The sequence below is a fragment of the Chiloscyllium punctatum genome, chromosome 34 (assembly GCF_047496795.1).
Source record: "Chiloscyllium punctatum isolate Juve2018m chromosome 34, sChiPun1.3, whole genome shotgun sequence".
NCBI lineage: Eukaryota > Metazoa > Chordata > Chondrichthyes > Orectolobiformes > Hemiscylliidae > Chiloscyllium > Chiloscyllium punctatum.
In genome coordinates this window covers 51,870,831-51,892,694 of record NC_092772.1, presented here as the reverse complement: position 1 = coordinate 51,892,694, position 21,864 = coordinate 51,870,831, and the positions used below count along the sequence as shown (strand labels likewise).

Here is a 21,864-nt window from a genome sequence, read left to right as displayed (position 1 = left end):
TCTATGTAATGCGTCACCTTGGGGGCATCATGGTGGCTCAGTGGTTAGCACTGCTGCCTCATAGCACCAAAGACCCCGGTTCGATTCTAGCCTCAGGCCACTGTCTATTTGGAGTTTGCACATTCTCTGCCCGGGTTTCCTCCAGATGCTCCAGTTTCCTCCCACAATCCAAAAGACGTGAAGGTCAGATGAATTGGCCATGCTCAATTGCCCATAGTGTTAGGTGCATTATTCAGGGGTACATACGCGACAGGGGAATGGGTTTGGGTGGGTTACTCTTTGGTGGGTAGTTGCGGACTTGTTGGGCTGAAGGGTCTGTTTCCACACTGTAGAGAACTGAATCAAGTATCTCAAAGGGAAGATTTTACAGATATAGAACAGTATGGTGGGGTTATGTTCAATGTGACATGAACCCAAGATCAGAGTTGAGGTTATCTTCATGGTTATAGGACTTGACTATCAGTTTCTGCTTGGCAATTCTGTGTTGTCGTTTATCTCAAAGGCTGCGGTGGAGAACACCTACCCAAAGATCAGAGGCTGAATATTCTTAACCTCTGAAGGAGGGAGCAAACATTCCTCTCTGGGTCATTGTTTCATGGTGTCCATTCATCAGTTGCCATAGCGTCTGCCTGGTCTCACCAATGCAATGAAAAGAAACATTCCTTGGTTTTTGGCAGATACAAAAAGCTCTCGTTCACTCACCTCCTTCAGAGGAGGGAGAACGGCCATCCCTGCGCAGTCTGACCCTACATGTGGCTCCAAACCCACAGGAATGTGCCTCACTCTGAATTACTCCCGGGAAAATTAGGGATGGGTCATAAATGCTGGTCTAACCAATCCCAGTGATATCCCTTGAATGAATGAACACAGTTGTGAAAGAATGCAGAACCAACAGATGAAGAGAATGAGAAAGGAATGGAAGTAAAAAGAGAGATGTGGACGAATTATGAATGTTTGAGGGGAGAAATAGCTTCCATGAATTGTCTCATGTTGAAAATATCATATCAAACATTAAATGATTTGTTTCCTGGTGAATATTTTGAGTGTGCGTGATTGTAATTCATCTGACATTTGTATAGGGAATCAAGGAAGATCAAGACACAACATTCATAACATGCATTTTTCTTCAGGTTGTGTCGAGGATGGCAAATTTGTGAAAGGATAGAAGTCAAACAAAGACACAATGCCCACAAGATGTATTTTTCTTCACTTTTATTTCTTTCCCCCTGAATTCTCTGTCAGACATGAACAGAAGCATCCCCAATGTTTTGTGAAGGAGAGAAAAGGAGGTGAGGGAGGTTTTCCACGTCCCATGGCTCAAGCAGACAATTTCGCCTCTTCATCTCTTTACGAGGAGAATAACAGGGGAATTCAGGTGAGAGGCGAAGATTGGAGAGAGCTCAGAGATGGGCACAAACTGTGTGGGGTGCTTCAGTCTCAATCACTTTCCTTATTTTGATGTATGGATACATTCACGGATGAGAGTGAAGGGATATTTCAGAGCCCTCTTCAGCTCCTCTCTGAATTTACTCTGGGTCAGAGCATAAAGGGCAGTGTTTGTACAGGAGCTCAGGTAGAAGAGCACAGTCCCAGATATGTCAGCGATCATAACAGGATGGTCATAACTCGGGTAAAAATGGTTGTTGGTAATCTCCATCAGTAAGAAAACACTGATCTTGGGCATCCACAACAATATAAAACTGCCCGAGACAACAAACAGCAGGATGATGGATTTCCGCCTGTTGACCATCTCTGCATCTCCTCTCTGGTCCCTGTTACTGGGAGATCGAAGACCCCTGCGTGCCCGATTTGCCAAGATGATGTGCCTGACAGTCAGAGCATTGAACAGCAGGATCAGGAGGTAAGGGATCAATGGGTTCAGCAGCTGGTGGATCCAGAAAAATGCCACCCATCCTGGCAAGATGAAGAACCCTGGTCTGATGCCACAGCCCCAGGGTACACCACCCCATGTGCCAAAAGATTGGTATTTGTAGTAAAATGGAATGTTCCTCAAAATGCTCACAGAACAAACAATGGTCACCACCAAGGCTGCTGTTCTGGCAGAGCAATATCTGGCTTTTAGATTGTGGCAACAAATGGCCACAAAGCGATCAATGGTGAAAGTGATGGTCAACCAGACGGAGCAGTCAATAGCAGCATAGCCCATGATGACGTTAAACTTGCACATTGCTGTGTAAAACAGGAAGGAAACTGGGAAATATTTGAAACCAAGAGTTTTGAGTATCACATTGAATACAATGACGAGGAGATCCGTTGTTGCCATGGAAATCAGGTAGATAGATATACCTTTGGTGATGCCACAGTTTCCACGAGAGAGAATCACAATTGTGAATAAATTTGCTGGAAGACAGATTGAAACATTATTCCAGGTGGGTGATTGTGAACGTTCCCCTTGTTTTGGACCAGGCCAGACCCACTGAAAACATTTAGACGAGGTAGCCTATACCCTATCTTTTTCTCATTTTAAATGGAGATGTGAAGTGAATATTCCAGGTGTGATGCAGCTGGTCAAACCACTCGGCTTAAAATAAAGCATAATTTATTTAAATACTACCATTGAAACATGAACAAAAGAAAGCAGAGTTTAGAATAAGTTAACTATTGGAAAACTGAACAACCTGACACACAATAGAACTAGTTAACTGTTCCAATCTAGTAACATCCCATAAACACACCCCTTGGTACAAAGGGAAGTTTAAACACAGATTCTTTCAGGCAGGAGGGAACAGCATCCAGAAAGATATTTCAGAGGAAGGCAGAGGGATCCTTTACCAAAGCTTCTAACCTTTCATGTGACTGCTACAGTTACAAAATGAGAAAAAACCTGAACTGGGAGAACTAGCCTCTCGCCTTCCATTGTTCAACTAAACACTTCGGCACCTCTGCATTTCCAGCCTCTCTTGAAAAAACCCAAGCACAGAAGTGGAATGGTGGGTTAGTAAGTTTGCCAATGACTCAAAAGTTGATGGTGATATAGATAGTGTCGAGGGTTGTTGCAATGTACAACTAGACATTGACAGGATGCAGAACTGGGCTGAGAAGTGGCAGATGGAATTCAACCTGGATAAATACAAAGTGCTTCATTTTCGAAGGTTGAATTTGAATGCTGAACACAGGGCTAAAGGCAGGATTCTTGGGAGTGTGGAAGAACAGCAGGCTCTTGTGGTCCACTTACATAGATCCCTGAAAGTTGCAACCCAAGTTGATAGGATTGTTAAGGAGGCTTATGGTGTTTTGGCTTTCATTAACAGGGGGATTGAGTTTAAGAGCTGGGAGGTTATGCTGCAGCTCGATAAAGCCCTTGTTAGACTTGGAATATCATTACCACTTCTAGTTGCCTCATTATAGGAAGGATGGAGAGGCTTCAGAAAGGCTGCAGAGGAGGTTTACCAGAATGCTGCCTGGATTGGAGGGCTTGTCTTATGAAGTGAGGTTGAGTTAGCTCTGGCTTTCCACACTGGAGAAAAGGAGGAAGAGGTGAATTGGTAGAGGTGTACAAGGTAATGAGAGGTATGGATAGAATAGATAGCCAGAGACTTTTTCCCAGGGCAGGAATAGCTGTCACAACGGTTCATATTCTTAGGTGATTGGAGGAAGGTAATATGGTGATGTTCATTATGCAGAGAGTGGTGGGTGTGTGGAGTGCACTGCAAGATTTGCTGGTAGAGTCAGAGACATTTGGGATATTTAAGCAACTGCTGGACAAGCCCAAGGATGGCAGTGAATTGAGGGGTGTGTAGGTGAGGTTGACCTTAGATTAAGGTAAATGCTCAGAACAACATCACAGGGTGAAGGGACTGGACTGTGCTGGACCGTTCTATGTTCTACTTTGCATGTTCTCAAACCTTTTTAAAATGACAGCATTGTCACGACTGCCATTGTCAGCACTGACATCAAGAACAGGAATGTCTTTACAACAACAACAACTGAGAAGTTTTCAAATTTACGATGACCAGGCGCCTGAAAAGACTTTACCACCTACAGTGCATGTGTGAAAAATGATAAATTTTGGAATTAAGGAAAAGCATAACCAAGACTGACCAAGTTCCCCCAAACAGAATTATAGACCGTACTCGTTATTTCTGTGCGTGATGCTGATTGAAGTAACCAAGGCTCACTGATGCCTTCGAATGGTTAATATCCAGGAAACCAATCAGAAGTAACTTGATGCTGCATGTGGAATCAGCATCTCAGACTGATGAGGATATCGTCAGTACTGCTCCACAGGATAGGGTTTAGAATTGTGCTGCAATTCTGGAGTTTGCTTTGAACACAGAATCTTGAAATTCAAACTATGTAACCCATTGAGCTAAAGCACCTGGACTAGGTTGATAACGCTAAACTGACTGGGAGTTATAAATCCTCAATACCCAATTCGGTGAGCTAGTTGCAAAATAGAACATAGAACAGTAGAACACAGTCCAGGCTCTTCTGCCCTCATTGTCGTGCCAATCCTTTATCCTACTCTAAGATCAAACTCTAAGATCATTTTACTATCATCCATGTGTCTGTCCAACTGCTGCTTAAATGTCCTTAAAGTGTCTGACTCTACTGTTACCATTGGCAGTGCATTCCACACACGCACTGCTCTCTGTGTAATGATTCTGCCTCTGACACCTCCCCTAAACCTTCTTCCAATTACCTTAAAATTATGCCCCCTTGTGATAGCCATTGCTGCCCTGGGAACACATCTCTGGTTACCCACTCTATCCATGTCTCTCATCATCTTGTACGCCTCTTTCAAGTCACCTCTCATCCTTCTTTGTGCCAATGAGAAAAGCTTCAGCATAAACTCGATGCTCTTAAAGTCAATCCTCCTGTAATGAAAGTCAACACACCATATGCCATCTTAACAACCCTATCAACTTGGGTGGCAAGTTTGAGGGATCTATGGGCATGGACACCAAGATCCCTCCATTCCTCCACACTGCCAAGAATCCTGTCTTTAATCCTGTATTCTGCATTCAAATTTGATCTTCCAAAGAGAACGTTTCCCACTTTTCCAGATTGAACTTCATCTGCCACTTATCAGCCCAGCTCTGCATCCTGCCAATGTCCCGTTGCAACCTACAACAGCCCTCCACACTATCCACAACTCCACCAACCTTCTCATCAGTGGCAAACGTACTAACCTACCCTTCCATTTCCTCATCCAAATAGTTTATAAAAATCACAAAGAGCAGGACACTGTAGGGAATCTAATCTAATCAAACCGATCCCTGTGAAACACCAATGGTCACCGAGCTCCAGGCTGAATACATTCCATCTACTACCACACTCTGTCTTCAATGGGCCAGCCAATTCTGTATCCAGGAGACGGATTTCCCTGCATCCCCTGCCTTCTTACTTTCTGAATGAGGAGAAAGTGAGGACTGCAGATGGTGAAGATCAGAGTCGAAGAGTGTGATGCTAGAAAAGCACAGCCGGTTGGGCAGTTATGATCACTCCTGATGAATGGTTTATGCCCGTAACTTTGATTCTTCTGCTCCTCAGATGCTGCCTGACTGGTGATTTTCCAGCACCTCCCTCTTTGACTACTTTCTGAATGAGCCTATTGTGGGGAACCTTATCAAATGCCTTGTTAAAATCCATGTGCGCCACATCCACTGCTCTACCTTCATCAATGTGTTTCATCACTTCCTCAAAGAATTCAATAAGGTTCATGAGGCATGTTCTGCCCCTGTCAAAATTCCCACATTTCAAGTGGTTCCACAGAGCAGTCTCATTTGTAAAGCAAGATAAATGTGTACAGAATGAATAACCACAGATACTAGTCAATATAATCATGACTGAGAATGGAAAGAAGGTGCAATCACTTCTGAGAAATCCCTGTGATGTGTTGGAATGACAGCAATCTCCTCCTTTTAGTACCTTCTCAGGGAGAAAATTCAAATCAAAGCAATGTCACTGCTCCAATTTCCAATCCTTGTCTTTCTCCAGCTGTGCACACTCTCTGTCCTCTGGTTAATCTAAGTTCTCCCACTTCCCTTCTGATTTATATCAGCAAGGAGTGATGATGGATATTGGAACATTGGATCTGAATATGATTAGCCCTTTTTATTAGTGTACAGCATTCATTATTGTTCTTTTTGTTCATCGTCTACTTTCTTTCAGTTTTGTTTCACATCAGTCACTCAATATATTATTGTCCATGGAGGGCTCACATCCTGGAATTAAGGGACAGCGACAGACCGCTGCCCTTTATTAGTGTCCGCGGTGAACAACCCATTATATTTTTTTTTCCAACAGCACTCTTTGCATGAAACATAAGTCATTCAGAACAAAATGGACATTGCAAAGTGAATGAAAGTAGGTCTCTCACTTCAATCTCCTTTCTGATTGAGTTGTGTGCTTAAAATTATTAACAAAATGGAATTAGGTTCTTGTTCTACAAAACTGAAGTGTAGATTCTGAATTAATGGTGATTGATGGGATTGTGCAAAGATCCAATATTGTTGCTATGCTAACCACGAGTTCCCTCAGTGGAAGAGAGAGTATTGAGCAGTGAAAAGACATCAAGCATTAACCAATAAAACTGCATGTTAATTGTAAAAGATTTCCTTACCCAGAGAAGATATAGAGTGTAAAATTCATTGTATAACAGGACACAGATGTTTTTTTTAATGCACTAAGGGATGAGGGCATTGTTGATTGGTCCAGTGATAATTGCCAATGAATTGCCCATGAGAAGGTGGGGGTGAGCTGTAATTCTTGATTTGCTGTACTCCATGTGTTGTATGTCGACCTACAATGCTGTTAGTGAGGGAATTCCAGGATATTGAGCAAGGGGCACTGAAGGTACAGCGATAGGTTTCCAAGTCAGGATGGGGAGTGGCTTGTCGGGGAACTTTCAGGGGGTGGTGTTCCCATGTATCTGCTGCCCTCATCCTTCTAGGTGGATGCGTCCATGTCTTTGGAAAGTGCTGTCGAAGGAGCCTTGGGGATATTTCTGTGGTGCATCTTGTGGATGGTACACACTGGTGTTATCATAGTCCTGCAGATTCTTCCATTCCAGAATGAAAACCAAATTCCATGTGGGTTGCCCAGATTGAACCCTTCTCTCCCATTCCCTTCAGCAGTACATTCCATTCCCTAACCATTCACTACCATGAAACACTGTTCCTTCAAAGCTCATTTGTTCCTCTTGCCCATTGTATTCTATCTAACAATCCCCTCCAGTCTGCAGGTTGGCCAGTTAGCTTTATATCATTGACAGCATCACATGTAGGACTTACCACAAAGGCTAATTCATTCTTTCAGAATTGGATTCCATTGTTCATTCCTACAATGTTATAAATTACACAAGTGTTCACCATTCCATGGGATTGCATAGGCAGATGGAATAATAAAGATTGAGTGAGATTGTTGGATATTATCCCTCTCTCTATCACCATTCCCTCAACTTTACAGTTTGACCTGTGAGTTTCATGTTTTCACATTCTTACCCCATACTCTTCATAAAATTGCCAGCAGTCATCTCTCTGCTCAGTCAGTGAATCCAACCGACAACAACTCACAGCTGGAAGTGGAAATCTCATTCCACCTCTGGTCCACGTAAAAACGGTGTAAAATTGATTCCCTCTGCTTCCAACTTTCCTGTCACTGGAAACATTTCACTTATTTGCTCTCACAACACCATTCATCAGATGAAGCAGCTGTGTAAAATCTTCCCAGCTCTTTTCCGATCCATGGAGGATGTGCAATTCTCTGAATGCTCTGCATGGATCTGAGGTTATCAAATTTTCATTTTTAAAATTGTTCACAGTAATCTCCTTCCATTTAGCACCTTCTCAGGGACAGAATTCAAATCAAAGCATTGTCACTGCCCCAAGATACAACCTATTTCCAAACCTTGCCTTTTTTACCGCTGTGCACACTCTCTGTCTTCTGGTTAATCAAAGTTCTGCTACAGGAATCATCACTTCCCTGAGGCTTGTTCTCGTAATTTTAATCATTTCTAACATTGAAAACTGCAGAGAACTCCAACGCCAAAGAGCTTGGGGGGACTTGTACATCAAACACAGAAAGCTGGCAGACAGGGGCAGCAGATCATCAGGAAGGTCAATGGAATTTGTCCCTTACTTCCAGGAGGTTGGAGTGTAAGAGTAGGGAATTCTTACTACAACTGAACAAGGTTCTGGGGAGACCACATCTGGAGAAATGTGAGAAGATTTAGTCCCATTATTTATCATTTCATTACAGGCAGTTCAGAGAAGATAATGTAGCAAGATCCCTGGAGGATTTGTCTTGTGGGCAAAGATTACACAGATAAAGACTGTAGTCACTGAAGTTAAGAAGACTGGGAGGTGACATCATTGAAAAAAATGAGGATTCTTAAGGGGCTGGACAGGGTCAATGCTGAGAGTATGTTTCCCCTCATGGGAAACTCTAGGACAAGAACGCACAGTCTCAGAATATAGGAGTTGAAATTTAACACTTAACTGAGGAGGGATGTCTTCCCTCAGTGGGTTGTGAGTATTTCAATTCTTTGCCATTGATAGCTGTGGGATATAAAAAATCTTTTGTATATTTTAGGCTGCCTTACTAGATTCTTGATCAGTCGTGGAATCAAGGGTAACGGGGGAAGGGCAGGATGTGGGGAATCTAGGATCATCCAAGATCCGATTTATTGGTGAAGCAGGCTCCGGGGTAATTTCTTCAGGTTTTGGGGTTTATTCTGCCCACGCTCTCTATCCCGCCATCCCTGCATTCCCCCATCATTTTCAGTTCCAAGGACACTGGGCAACCTCTTTCCTCTCTCCATACAACTGAAGATTCTCATTCCTGGTAACATTCCAGTAAAATGGCACCGCAGCTTCCCCAAGGTCACTCCTTCAATCAGTCCCTCCAAATCCCACTTCCAAAGTAATCAATCAAATTTCTCATTATAAAACACAGACAGAACTATAAACACCACATTCAGTAACGGGGAAGATCTCCTCACCTGGAACACAGACAATTGCAAAGAAGTGGAAGAAAGCGAATAAGATCTATAGAATTATTGGTCCTTGCATTGTTAATGTTGGGTGATCTCATTCATTAACTCTCGCGCAGGGCTTGGAGTCTGGACTGAGCTCCTGAGATAAGAATCAACACTCCCTTATACATGATCGTAAACCACGTGTGTGATGTCTCATGTTAGTTCAAATCTATTCAGCACTCTCCTCAACCCCATCCCCATCCCCATTACATAGTACAATTCCACAACACTGGCTTATTCCATGTGGAGATGTAAAAGGATTGTAAACAGCACTCCCTAAGGAATGTTCCTGAAAAAAAACCTTGTGGTTGTTTTCCAAACCCTTTTCTGACAGCATTCATTATTGTTCTTTTTGTTCATCATCTACTTTCTTTCAGTTTTGTTTCACATCAGTCACTCAATATATTATTGTCCATGGAGGGCTCACATCCTGGAATTAAGGGACAGCGACAGACCGCTGCCCTTTATCTTCTCGAGAGGATGTTTTCAATGTTGCATTGTGTATTAAGGAGCTCAGAAATAGTACTTGCAATTGAAATGATCTTAAAATAAAGGGAAACATTTTATTTCTCAGATTTTAAAATGAACTTGAAACACATTTCTAATCAATGTCAAAATGTAACACTCTTCCACTGAATAAAACAATGAAGCAGTCACATGGATTTCAACCGAGCTCATTGCTGCTCCATTAATTGGAGTCCAACTCAACCCATCTCCACCCAACTGAGTCCATTGGAACTCAACTGAGCTCAGCTCATGGAGCTTTTACACACCCGAACTCACTCTGTTCAAGATCAACACAACACCCAGGTGCAATGATTCCAATTCCAAAGGAACCCAATATCATGGCACATTCAGCAATAGTTATGTACTTGTTCATATCACTGAGTTGCTTAGTTTGTTCCAGTCGAGTTAATACACACACTGGACAGATCTGCTAGCGATTTTGTGTTTTATTCTTTGAAGCATGGATTCAGTGTTCTGCATAATAGCAAATGATGGATCGGCTAATCAAATTAGCATTAAAAAAGAAAGTGCATTGTTGCAGTTATTGTCTTGCACTTATCAGGATAAAGGGCAAGAATGCAAATTCAAGTGGAAAACCACCATTGATACTGTTTGGTTCGGTGTTCAGGTACAGACTGGGAATGTTAATGTAATGAACACGGAACAGTTATGAAGGAAATGATGAGGTAAACGAGCAGGATATTTAAAGTTAGTCACAAAAATTCAGTTTTCTACTGATGTAGCACCTGAAATTTTGACTCATCATGCGGTATGATGGTTGAAATGCCTTGTGTTACAGAAAGGTCGGTTCTGGTAGTTCCAACAGAACGAGAGCTTCAATGTTGCACCAAGAAAGCAGATACATCTGACTGTGTGTGACAATCAGAGAAGGAAACAGAGAAACATTGAAGATGGTCAAAGCAGAGCCTGCCTTTCTCAATGGTGTTTGGAATGGAAAGTGAACCCAGTTAGGCCTCAGTTTGATAAACCCTTGGTTACACTTGATCTGTGTAAGTTCATCACTGTGTAAGGGACCGCTCCTCAGGAAGATGGTACTGGCCTTTGGAGAATGTACAGTGTGGATTCAGCTGAATGACAGGAGGAGATAAAGGATGGGATTATGTGTGTGGAAAGGGGGAAACAGGAACGGATGTGTGGGTGGAGCATTGAATCTTAACATTTGAGCCAAGTGTATTGAAGGTCTAACATCATAAAATACGTCAATTAGGTAGCGTGGGGATTCGGAAACCCTACCCCCAATCACTAACCATGCTGGGAATGAATTGCATCATGCATTGTTAGCACGGACACAATTCTCTTGGACAAACAGACAAAGGGTGAGTGAGGAAAATTGAGCTGCACCATCAGACATGCCGCACCAGTGGGCTACAGAATTCACCCTTGCTGGGTCTCTGAAAGTGGGGTTTAATTGTCCCTTTCAACAGGGGGTTTTCAGGGAGAGCAGAGGAGAGGTGAGGGAGAGCTGTCAGCTACTCAGTTATCTTGGTTTAGTTCCCTGCACAGAAAGGACAGATGGAGAGAGAGAGAGCGATGGAAGGACACTCTATGCAGTCTGTTGCCCATCCTCAGGAATGATGAACAATAAATAATGGCCCAGATAGTGAGACCAATATCCTGTGACTGAGTAAAACATAAAAGTAGGTGGGTAGGGTGGCAGAGTTGGAGGTGCGAGGGGTATTGATGGACAAGAACTTTGTAGACTTAGCATTGTGAGGTTTGAAGACACTGCAGCAAGAGGCAGGCATGAGTGGTCTGAAGAATTTCAGAGACTGGGCGGCAACTTTTATGATTCAACGGGACAGTCAGAGAGCCATTGATGTCTACAGCACAGTACATCGAATCTACACTGGTCAAAAGCAACTATTCTAATGCCATTTTCTAGCACTTGCTCGATATCCTGGAACATCTCGCCATTGAAAGTGCACATCTAAATACTTCTTCAATGTTAGAAGGGTCTCTGCCTCTCCCACCGTCACAGGCAGTGAGCTCCACTTTCCCACCACCTTCCATGTGAGAGCATTTCCCTCACGTCCCATCTGAACAACCTGCCCCGACCTCAAATCTATCTCCTTGGTTCTCCATGCCTCCAATCAATGGGGAAAGCCGCTTCCTGTCTCTTCTGTCTGTGTCCCTCATACAGTTACACATCTCAACCATGTCTCCCCTCAGGCACCTCTGCTCCAAGGAAAGAAACCCACTCTGTCCAATTTCTCCACATAACTGAAACTCTGTCCAGCCCAGACAACACGCTGGTAAATCTCCCTCTGTGCCCTCTCCAGTGTAAACACATCTCTCCTATCATGTCGATTCTAGAACTACACACAATACTCCCGCTGTGGTCTTACTGAAGTGCACTGGAAATCCAGCCTCACTATTCATCAAGTTCTCAGGACCGTGAACATTTGACGAAAGCACCACATTGCCCAATTGTGCACAAATATCCAATTTCCTTTAAAGGAATATGTGCACCTTTTTTAGCATCACCGTGAAAATAACATTATTGTGTTCAAATCACTGTTAACAAATTGAAAAAAAGTGTTCAATTGCCAAACTGTAACTTCATTTCTTCCACTTCCAGGACTTTTGTTCACTCAGAGAGATGCCCAAAAAGGACAGAGAAGGAAAATATTTTATGTGCTAAGATAAAATAAAATCAAGTAAACACGTGCTGCTCTTTTTCAGAACCTTTCAGTTTCTTAAAAAAGTTTGATGATGAATGAGGTTGTGGGGACACCAATTCTCAGTCTCCCATTCACTGCTTGAAAATGTGCCATTTCTGTTTTTCTGGAAGTGATTTCCAATTGTCCCTTTGAGGAGAGGGTTTGCAGGGAGAGCAGAGGAACGCTGAGAGGGAGTGCTGAGCTACCAGGGTGTCTTCATTCAGTTCCCCATGTAGAAAGGAGAGAGTGATATGGATGCTCTGTCTTCACAGGCTGGCCCTTACACCTGGATTCTCCACACACTTGGCTGCACTGACCTGCCCAGGAAACAAACAAGAGATTGTCACTGTACTGAGCTCTCCTGAACACACAACAACTGGTGCTGATTAAAAACCAATCAAATGGTGTCTTGCCCTGAACATACCCTCTCTCTCACACACAAGCGCAAACGTACACAGATTCGTGCACGCACACACTTTCCGTCTGTCTTATGCAGACACACACACACACAGAAACACACACATGCTCAGTCTCTCTCACACACACGCACACAGAAACACAGTCTCTCTCACACACACACACACACAGAAACACACAGACTCTCTCACACACACACACAGAAACACGCACATGCTCAGTCTCTCTCACACACACACAGAAACACACAGACTCTCTCTCACACACGCACACAGAAACACACAGACTCTCTCACACACACACACAGAAACACACAGACTCTCTCTCACGCACACACACACAAACAGAAACACACAGACTCTCTCTCACACACGCACACAGAAACACACACATGCTCAGTCTCTCTCACACACACACACAGAAACACACAGACTCTCTCTCACACACGCACACAGAAACACACAGACTCTCTCACACACACACACAGAAACACACAGACTCTCTCTCACACACACACACACAAACAGAAACACACAAACTCTCTCTCACACACGCACACAGAAACACACACATGCTCAGTCTCTCTCTCTCACACACACACACAGAAACACACAGACTCTCTCTCACACATGCACACAGAAACTCACAGACTCTCTCACATACACACACACAGAAACACGCACATGCTCAGTCTCTCTCACACACACGCACACAGAAACACACAGACTCTCTCTCACACACGCACACGGAAACACACAGACTCTCTCTCACACACGCACACAGAAACACACAGACTCTCTCTCTCACACACACACACACACACAAACACACAGACTCTCTCTCACACACGCACACAGAAACCCACAGACTCTCTCACACACACACACACAGAAACACGCACATGCTCAGTCTCTCTCACACACACGCACACAGAAACACACAGACTCTCTCACACACACAAAAAGTTTTTGAGACACTCTCTTGCTGCCCCAAAAGACAACAATGTATATAAAACTGTCAACATGCTCCACTAATCTTTTTAACACTGAACAGAGTTTACTACACAGTTTTCTTGTTTATAGAGCAACGTTTTGCCCCATTTTTGGTCCACAGACAATAATAAAAGTAAAAGTGTCTTTACATACCTCCACCCTAAAGTGAGATGAAGCACATTTCCCAAGATGCGTTCCTTCACCAAGTGTCTGACACAGAGACAACAGAAAGCAAAACCTCCCTCCATTGGCACTGAATCATCCCTGTTTTCTTTATAATCTTTTATCACCTTCCTTTAAGTTGTTAACTTAATTAATTGGTTTCACATTCTAGACAATTCATCTACTTTCACATTATCTTGTACAATGAAGGGAGAGCCCCTAACTGCCATCTTTGTGAAACAGATAACAGAAGTTGGTTGTTGATGAGGTCACTCCCCAGGAATTGGTTCCAGCAAGTCTGGAAAAGATCTTATCTCAGGCAGAGCGCAAATGTTGAATGGTAACTGGGATGTCATGGAGGAGACAGTCAGTCTGTCAGGGCGTGGTCACAAGTTGGGTTGGGTTTGGACTGTGTTTCTGTTCATCTGGCTATTGGCGCTGTTGGGCAAAGATTTGAAATCTCCCTGCCTAACTTCCTTAATCAGCTCTTTTGAACTCAGAGAACAGAAAACTAAGTTATAAGTATGACTGTCTTTATCTGAGTGAACAGTAAAGGAGAGTCTGATCCACATCTTCAGAAAGTCAAGCAAGAAACCATCATCCCTGCCCATAAACCATCCTGTGAAGCACTGAAATAATCTGGTCAGTTTTCTCACATTCTTTCATGTATCCCTGAACTGTGTTAGTTTGTCTGTCTACTGTGTGAATGAGACTGAAAACAAAGCTATTGGGGTTTAAAATGTAGACCATTTGGATTACTTTGCTGTTTATACTTACTCTGTTAACATTGCCCCTTTGTTCATAAATTGCTAAACCCTTTGTTTGCCATGCAAACCAGTGTCTGGAATTAGTTATTCGCAGAGTCTGAAATGGCTATTTAAGAGGCTGGTTAGGAAGCATTGTGTCAATGTTGATGGTCTTTGAATGATTTAATTTTACTGCATTGTGAATACAGAGGGAGGGAGGATGATGTAATCCAATTGTCTGTCTCCAATAGTATTTCAACATCATGTGACTTTTCCCAGCCTCAATGGACAATGAAATGCACCATGGGATTGCAAACTGACACAAGGTGATCCACATCACTCTTCTCCTGCTCAGGGTCTGAGTTGGATAGCAGAGTAAGCATACGTGAACTTCTCCCTGTCACTGAAATCTCCATGTGCCCCTAATAACCCTCCCTGTCTCCAGCCCCTACACATCCTCCCTATCTCTGTAACCCCTCCAGCTCCTACACCTCTCCCTGTCTCTGTAACCTCCTCCAACCCCAACGTCCCCCACCTCTGTTACCTCTTCCAGTCCCCACAACCCTCTCTAAATCTGTCATCTCATACAGCCCTTACACCTCTCCCTAACTCTGTCAATTCCTCCAAACCCAGCACTCCCTACTCTCTCTAAAACCTTCATCAACACCAACATCGCATTCTATCTCTGTAAACTCCTCCAGGTCCTATACCCCCTCCTTATCTCTATAACTTCATCCAGCCCTTACATCCTCTCCCTATCTCTGTAACCTCCTCTAGCCCCTATACCCCCTCCCTATCTCTGTAACCTCCTCTAGCCCCTATACCCCCTCCTTATCTCTATAACTTCATCCAGCCCTTACATCCTCTCCCTATCTCTGTAAACTCCTCCAGGTCCTATACCCCCTCCTTATCTCTATAACTTCATCCAGCCCTTACATCCTCTCCCTAGCTCTGTAACCTTCTCTAGCCCCTATACCCCCTCCCTAGCTCTGTAACCTCCTCTAGCCCCTATACCCCCTCCCTATCTCTGTAACCTCCTACAGCATGTGTACCCCTCCCTTTCTCGGTAACACCCTCCAAATTTTCAAACACTCTCCCCAGCTGTTTCACCTTCAGTCCCTGAAACTGTTTGTGGAGACTCCTGAGAAATTGGATGAAAAAAACGCCAGTCCTTAGACGTGAGAAACTTCAGAACCGATTATCTTGTGAAAATATCATTCCACCTGGTCCAAAAAAACAATCATGAAGCCGTCTCCAGAGACATGGGAAAGACTCCAGAAGGAACTAGTCAATGAGAAACTGAAAGAGGTCTCAGTGGTGTGTGATTTCTCTTTGCATGAGTCTCCAGTCAGGGACAGTTTTGCAAATATTGTTGAATATATCTAATTTTAAGGTCATGAAAATCTGCCTTCTGTCCTAAATATGTGTTTGTTTTTTTTCTCTTTTTTCCAATAAAATTCTGTTGTCGACAAAGCCTATGATGCCGTGTGTCACTGTGTCACAGTGATAAACCGCAAGATTAATGAACGCCAAAAGTTAATTATTCCAGAACAGAGGTCACAGTCTAAAGGTATGGGATAAACCATTTAGGGCTGAGACCAGGAGAAGTGTCTTCAACCACAGTGTGGTAAGCTTCTGGAATTCTTTATTAAAGCAAACTGTAGAGGGCAAAAGATTGATTGTTATTCAAGATGGAGTCAGGTTTTGTTCTTAGTGCTAAAGGGATCTAAAGGTATGAGGAGAAAGCAGGAACAGGGGAGTGAGTTGGATAATCAGCCATGATCATGTCAAATGGGATTGACAATGAATTGATGGGATGAATGGACTACCCATGTCCCTATGTTTTATGTTTCAAGATGATCTATCATTTCAGTTTTCATTCTGGGATTGGCCTTGTTCCATAGTACAGTCAGCTTGGACATTATCACGTTGTTGATTCATTCTTGTTTTGACTGATACCCACTGACTGTTGTACGGAGAGTGAGGAATCTCATTGCTGTGTGCAATATTTCATTTCTTGCCACTTATAATTTACCACAATTGGCCAATCTGTGATGTGAGGTGGTTCCTCAGGTATAAAAGGTAGAAAAATCAAAGGAGAAGTCCATTCAGCCCTCTGAGCCCATTCTGTCACACCATGGCTGCTCCGTCCCTCTCCTTGTTCGACCATCATGGCTCCACATGCCTTGGCACTCTCACCCAACCAAAACATCACCATCTGAGCGTCAACATGGGCGAGAACTGAACTGAACTCTGGGAGAAAAGGAAGGCTGGTTCTCCAAAGGGAGAGTTTGGGGAAAAGTCAACTTTATTTTAGATGGAGCCATGAATTGTGCCAGTTGCACTGGAGACCTGTTCTGGACTGTGAGGATCTTACTCTCACATTTATTGAGTAAATGAGGTTGTTGTATCTGAACGGGTAACTTTCTACAGTGGGATCTGATACAATATTTCTCTTGGTTTAGTGCCTAGAATTTAGTCGCTGCCCACAATGTCAAGGGGAACAGTGTACCAAATTCACACAACTCTGGGCTTCAGTCACTACACCCACAGTAACCCGTCCGGTGACTGACATAAGAAGCGAAATTCGAATAACCCAATTCCTAAACCAAGCATTACCAAAGCAGCAGTGAAAAACAAACACACTTATTTGTTCATGAAAGTCCTTGGGGTGGGAAAGGGGAGAGATTAGAATTTGTTCAGTTTCTATTTTCAAACGGCCAGCATAGAGGGAATGTGCAATGTCACAGGAATTTGCTTAATGAGTCTGCTCAGTACACTGGAATAACATGGACTATGTCACAGGGGGTTTATCATACGGTGTACATAAGGAACCATTTACAATTCAGTTTCTGAACTCGACCTGTAGACTCAACGAATAGAGGCACACATCATGCAACAACCAATAATTTTAGAGATTCTGTTTGTTTTCTTAAAAGGCCTTGCAATCATCTGTCTTCCAGGTGAGGAGATCATCTTACCTTCTTAAATTAGGGTACTCTGTCTATTTTTAATGGTAAGGCTTTAGAAAGTTGACTTTGAAATCAAGAGAGTCAAGATTAGAGTGGTGCTGGAAAAGCACAGCAGGTCAGGCAGCATCTGAGGAGCAGGAAAATCGACATTTCAGGCAAAATCAAAAGCCTAGTGGTATTAATCCCAAAAGTGGGGAGCAAGGACATTATATCTCTGCAGTGTTTCATACGTTGTACTCAGGGAGATAATTGTGTGAAGGGTGAGAATCTTCAGTGGTGTGAGTCGGTGAAAGAAGTTGTGCATTGACGTGAGAGCTGCGAGAGATCGTGGGAATGTGCTGGAGATGAGTTAAGTTATGATGGTGCACAATAAAAGGCAAGAGGTCTTTCCATGACAGGACCATTCTTTTGCCAGAGGAACGGGTTCTTGAAAGAGCCAGAGGTGGAATAAGATTCCACACAGCAAGCCGGGATAATTTGAGTTCCCTTTCTGCATCGATGCTGCTGAGGTGCTCTTAAGGGGAACAATTTCTGAGGAAGTTTTGAATAGGTACAGGAAAAGGTCAAAATCAAAAACAAAAACTATAAGGAAAGATCGGCATAGTGAGACTGTGAGTCCAGTTGAATATTTCTTTCCTGAGTCAGCAGTATTGAGTGGATTGAGATCCTTCTGTGCTCTCTAATTCTGTCAATCTCTGATGGGTATGCCATCATAGAGGAGCCTTGTGTAAGATACAGCTTTGGATGAGAGAATAAGAAAGAATCATTCACTCAGGGGTTAGTTTTCAAACATGGAGCAGTATAGCATAGAAACAGGCCCTTCGGCCCAACATGTCTGTGCCAAACAATAGTTCAATATTCTGAATACTATGGAAGCATATTGTGCAGATGAGGGATGTGATTATGGGTGAGAAATATTGGTGCAGTTTAAGTGATAGGTAACTGAAAAATGGAAGCAGATCTTATCCAGCAACTCCTGCTATTGACTGGACTAAATGATGAGCTAGTTTCCAATTCATGAATTCGATGCAAGCAGCACTGACTGGGCCAGTATTTATTGTGCAGTTACCAGTTCATAGTCAGTTACATAGCTGCAGGTCTGGAGTCACATGTGGGCCAGACAAGGTAAGGATGTTTGTTTTCTTTCAAAAAAATACATGCGTAACCAAGATTTATTTTTACTCTTGACAATTATTTCATAGTTATCATTAAATTCTTAAATGCAGAATCTTTAAATTGAAAATCCAGGGCTGGATTTGAACCTGAGTCCTGAGAACATTTGTCCCATCTGTGTTTGTGTGCATCATTGGGTGTGTATGATCAGGGATGGTGGAGCTTAAATTGTAGCTCGGAATTATATTGCCTTGTTGAATAAATGTTTTCCATTAAAGTGACAATATGAATAATGATTTCATATTTTTCACTGTATTATCATGAGGACATTATTGACCCTGCAATGATGTCAGTGACAGTACAGTCTACCAAAGGTTGGTACTAGTTAGTAGATATTAATTATAATGCCCAAGAGATCTGTGAAACTTACATTATAAATAATATTTTTTCTTCTTGAAGTATAAGCTTTCCATATTACTGTAAGGTCTGGTTAAGACGAACTGAGCAAAATTGAGGAACATTCAATGTTTTAATTTTACTGGGTTACAAATCCACTGACAGGAGAGCAGTTTTCATTTGTCAGGTTGTCCTTTTGTCATAACAATAGAGTTAATGGTGTATTTTACACTGAATAACACTGTTATATTGAAAGGAACAAGGGACAGGCCACTGAGAGAGGGCAGAGAATGGCACAATGCCCTTGGAAAGCCACATGTTGGTGAACCTCAAGGGTTTTTATGACTGTCAGCAGTTGTTCCATGCCAGCCATTAGAATCTTCCTTCCAGACATGAGTAATTTCAGAATTCACCATTTGTTATGATGGGATTTGAATCAAACATTTAAAAAAACATCATTAGCCATGTATGTTGTGTTGCTACTCTGGTGAGGTTACTACTATGCCACCAAAGTTGTCACGGACATGAATATTCACTCTGTCAATCATTGATCATGATCTACAATCTTCTTAATTTATCTTGCAGCTGATTTGGTGACAATTATGATTCTCATCCGGGGAAAGTGCGGCATCACCAAAGGTGCTTCCCTCTACCTAATCTCCATGGCAACAGCCGATCTACTGGTCATTTTGTTTGGTATTATACTCAACGCACTTGCTTCTATATATTTCCCCCTCTCATTCCTGTTACAGCCAGCCGTGTGCAGTGTTAATGTTGTGTTGGCCTATGCTGCTATCGACTGCTCAGTCTGGTTGACCATCACTTTCACCTTTGACCGCTTTGTGGTCATTTGTTGCCACAATTTAAAAGCCAGATATTGCTCTGCCAGAACAGCAGCAGCCGTGGTAAGCACTGTTTCCCTGTTGAACATTTTGAGGAATATCCCTTTTTACTTTAAGTACCAACCACATGACACATTGGATGGTGTGCCCTGGGGATGCAATACCAGACCTGAGTTCTTCAGATTGCCAGGATGGGTGGCATTTTTCTGGATCCACCAGCTGCTGAACCCATTGATTCCCTACCTCCTGATCCTGCTGTTCAATGCTCTGACCGTCAGGCACATTGTCTTGGCAAATCGGGCACGCAGGGGTCTCCGAACTCCCAGTAACAGGGACCAGAGAGGAGATGCAGAGATGGTCAATAGGCGGAAATCCATCATTCTTCTGTTTGTTGTCTCGGGCAGTTTTATATTGTTGTGGATGCCTAAGATCAGTGTTTTCTTACTGATGGAGATTACCAACAACCATTTTTACCCGAGTTATGACCATCCTGTTATGATCGCTGACATATCTGGGACTTTGCTCTTCTACCTGAGCTCCTGTACAAACACTGCCCTTTATGCTCTGACCCAGAGTAAATTCAGAGAGGAGCTGAAGAGGGCTCTGAAATATCCCTTCACTCTCATCCGTGAATCACTCCCTGCATTTCAGTAACAAACACAAGTGGATCTGCAGCTTCCCAGTGGTACATCGCTCCGTGGACATTTCCTGGTCTCAAAGTATTTAATCTTCTGTGAATGTAGCTCTCATGTATTGAGTTTAGGATTGGAACATTTCTCTCATTGCTGAATGCAACATTGTCCAATTCTGGAAGCATTTCCAAACTCTGTTGCTCATGAAAGTTCCCTATTAGAGTTTCTGAGCGCTGGTGAATATAAAAATATTCAACCCTCCCTTACACACAGACACAACCCCATCTGACCGCTGCTAAACTCTGAAATAGCTAATACAAAATCTGATTCAAATATCAAAGACATGGCACCACATAGCCTTACATCCCTCTATGTGTGGTGCTGTTGGTATTTTGGATGAGTCTGACCCACTCTGTATGAGTTAGGAGCAATAGCTTTGTACAATTGATGTCTGTGAATGGTGTGTGATTGGGTGAATATGATCTATGATGATTGGGCTTAAATTTGAGATATTAATTATGTTGCCTTGTTGACTTTTTGTATTCTGCTACGGATACATTTTGAGTAATAAATTGGAATTTTTCATTGTATTACCAGGACGCTATCACTAGGTTGCAATGAGGTCCTTGATAATGTACTGTCAGTCAGGTTGTACCTCACTATTAGATTAAATTAGATTCCCTACAGTATAGCAACAGGCCATTTGGTCCAACAAGTCCACACCAACCCTCTGAAAAGTAACCCACCCAGAACTATATTGACCCTTGACTAATGCACCTATCATGATGGGCAAATTAGCATGGCCAATCCATCACAACCTGCACATCTCGGATTGTGGGCGGAAATCAGAGGAAACCCATGCAGACACAGGGAGAACGTGCAAACTCCACACAGAGAGTCACCCGAGGTGGAAATCAAACTCAGATCCCTGATGCTGTGAGGCAGCAATGCTAACCACTGAGCCACCATGCCACCCCAATTGTGCATTGACTTTTCATATTTTCGTTTTAGAAATTTCAGTTGAAGCTGAGAATTGAAAATTGGAACTTGTGCAGCAATGAGTTTCCTTTTTTAAAAAAAATTAGTACACAATACTGCTGCTCAATGTTGGAAAATGGCCGAGAAAGATAAAACAGATTAATACTGCTCGCAAGACACTGTAGACAATTCGGCAGCAAGATCAAATTAGATTCTCTACAGTGTGGAAACAGGCCCTTCAGCCCAACAAGTCCAAACTGCACCTCTGAAGACAAACCCACCCAGACCCCTACCCTATATTTACCCCTGTCTAACGCACCTAACACTGTGGACAATTTAGCAAGGCCAATTCATCTAACCTGCACATCTTTGGATTGTGGGAGGAAACTGGAGCAAACCCACGCAGACACAGGGAGAATGTGCAA

The 21,864-nt window shown here is 42.9% G+C and overlaps 1 protein-coding gene across 1 annotated transcript; it reads left to right on the top strand.

Moving 5' to 3' along the window:
- The first annotated feature begins 19,589 nt into the window (after positions 1 to 19,589).
- LOC140458951 (probable G-protein coupled receptor 139) lies at positions 19,590 to 20,483 on the top strand. The gene has a single exon (XM_072553686.1). It carries the CDS (start codon positions 19,590 to 19,592, stop codon positions 20,481 to 20,483), a length of 894 nt encoding a protein of 297 aa, XP_072409787.1.
- Positions 20,484 to 21,864: the final 1,381 nt, after the last annotated feature.

What these genes read in the sequence shown, in the direction of transcription:
- LOC140458951 (XM_072553686.1), top strand. Translation starts at nt 19,590, where the DNA reads ATGATTCTCATCCGGGGAAAGTGCGGCATCACCAAAGGTGCTTCCCTC.